The following is a 1,835-nucleotide window of genomic DNA, read 5'->3' as shown; positions in this document are numbered from 1 at the left end:
TCCGCCTTTGCCGGGTGGAGCTCCCAAAATGGGCGGGAGGACAATCAATTAGCGGATGGAGGCGATATTCCAACGATGGTATTCCAGTCTAAATTTAGTGAAACTTATTCCTCCCAATGAAAAATATGTTTCCTGTGCGCGAAAGACGGTCCTTCATATACTTCCCAAATATGCAACATGGAAGCTGTTATCAGCTTTCAAGATCAGTCGCGTGATAGGAATCTTCCTGGGGACAAAGACTACTGGGACATCCGTGCCTAACAGCTGCTATTCGAGTGCACGTTTATTGGACACACGAGGATGTCCCTCTGTCTGCTCTTCGTATTGGGACGACGTTTGATCCTCACAACAGTCTCTTTTGACACTATACTTTCGTTTCAATCGTTTACTGAGGTTTACATCTGGTTCAGTCTGGGAGCATTTGTCTTTAGTCCATGGAGTCCTTCTCGAAACGTTGTTTGCTGGATCAAGTTTGCGGAGCCGCGGCACGATACATTTTTTGTGATCGTCATCTTTCGTCCTACTGTGTCGCTCCGGGAGTTCCTCGTCAACATCCGCGCGACCACTTTGCACCGTGGGGGGAACGTTGCCTTCTTTCCATTGAACGTCATTTATGCCTCCGACGTCCGTTTCGCCATCTTGAACGAGTTTCATAATTTTAGAACAATTGTGAACGATCTCTCGGAGTAAACGGTTGATGGACCGTCTCCTGACAGACGTCCCTTTTTCCGCAAATACTCCGATGGGTGGATGAACCTTTTGTGCCTCTATAACAATTCCTGGTCTTTCTTCGTCTAAAAGCTCCACATAGGCGCAGAACTTCTCTGGAAATTTTCCTCCAATGTTATCTTTCCGTCGGAAAGTCCTCTGGTCCAACGATTTGGGAAAGTTGCCATTGGTCGTTTCTTGAATGATTGCAATATACAGAGTGTTGTATTAAAAACAAAGAGAAAAACTGCGCTCCCCAAAAACTTACCTGCAAGTGGCCTTTTATGCACTCTTTCTTTTTTCTTCTTGCTTTCACCAATAGGTTGACTCCTCTTCTTGGGCTGCTTTGGGCCTTTGGAAGCTGCTTTCCTGTCTGCCGATGGCTGAGTTGTGGGTCTCTTCTTTTGTCTCGGTTCCCTTTTGGGCTTTCCTTTGGTTCCTCCCGTGAGGCATTTTTCGATTATTTCTTCGGTTACGGGAGCTTTATTGGTCGCTGGTTGCGTTTCTTGATCCAACTGCCGAGCGTTCGTTGACCTGCAAACAGTGTAAGCAGCGTAAAAGGCCAAGTGAAAGGAATTACCCTTCACTTGATGACAGGAGGCCTTGATCCTCATCAGAAAGTTGTCCTTGTTGCTTCCAGCAACAGGGCCTTGCGATCCACAGGAAAATATCTTTTGCCTGAAGAAGGTCAAATGAGCTATTCTTCCTAAATGCGAGCTTCCTAAATGTACGTACCTTTATAAATAGCCAAAGAAAAAGGCCAGGTTCCTGTTTGTTGCTGAAAGCAGCGAGCAAAAACACCGTCTTGCACAGAGCCTTCTTTCTTGAGGTGAGAAAAGTGACCATGTAGAAAGGAACGGCCGCACGTGATGATATCGATAGGGACATCTGTTGCCTGCGGTGAAACGTCCCCTCTTTATTCCACCCTTTTTACACCATGACATTTCTCCTGCATTTTCCCTGTTTATTCTCTCTTCAAATTTTTCGCCAGTTTTAATCGGTTACGTCCCGTTTTGCTTATTGCGATTTTTCAGTATTAAGAGTGGTGTCTGCCTCAATGGGACTGGAAATAGGTGGGCGTCGCGATCTCGGATTGACGTCTGCAGGATAGGGCTCCGCCCCTGTGA

General features: G+C 46.3%; 1 protein-coding gene across 1 annotated transcript; it reads right to left on the bottom strand.

Moving 5' to 3' along the window:
- Positions 1 to 265: 265 nt before the first annotated feature.
- Positions 266 to 1,595, bottom strand: LOC135397412 (uncharacterized). Its single transcript, XM_064629008.1, has 4 exons — positions 1,444 to 1,595; positions 1,289 to 1,386; positions 977 to 1,242; positions 266 to 905 (listed from the first exon to the last, which is right to left on the bottom strand). The coding sequence occupies exons 1-4, from the start codon at positions 1,552 to 1,554 to the stop codon at positions 268 to 270; spliced, it is 1,113 nt and encodes a 370-aa protein (XP_064485078.1). The 5' UTR covers positions 1,555 to 1,595; the 3' UTR covers positions 266 to 267.
- Between the last annotated feature and the right edge of the window lie 240 nt (positions 1,596 to 1,835).

Source organism: Ornithodoros turicata, chromosome 6, assembly GCF_037126465.1.
Source record: "Ornithodoros turicata isolate Travis chromosome 6, ASM3712646v1, whole genome shotgun sequence".
Lineage (NCBI taxonomy): Eukaryota > Metazoa > Arthropoda > Arachnida > Ixodida > Argasidae > Ornithodoros > Ornithodoros turicata.
Note: the sequence above shows the minus strand (reverse complement) of the source record. Positions and strands in the feature narration are given on the sequence as shown.

What these genes read in the sequence shown, in the direction of transcription:
- LOC135397412 (XM_064629008.1), bottom strand. Translation starts at nt 1,554, where the DNA reads ATGGTCACTTTTCTCACCTCAAGAAAGAAGGCTCTGTGCAAGACGGTG. An exon ending in TTCTTTGGCTATTTATAAAG is followed by an intron (nt 1,387 to 1,443) that starts GTACGTACATTT and finishes GACCTTCTTCAG; the next exon opens with GCAAAAGATATTTTCCTGTG. An exon ending in GCATAAAAGGCCACTTGCAG is followed by an intron (nt 906 to 976) that starts GTAAGTTTTTGG and finishes CAATCATTCAAG; the next exon opens with AAACGACCAATGGCAACTTT.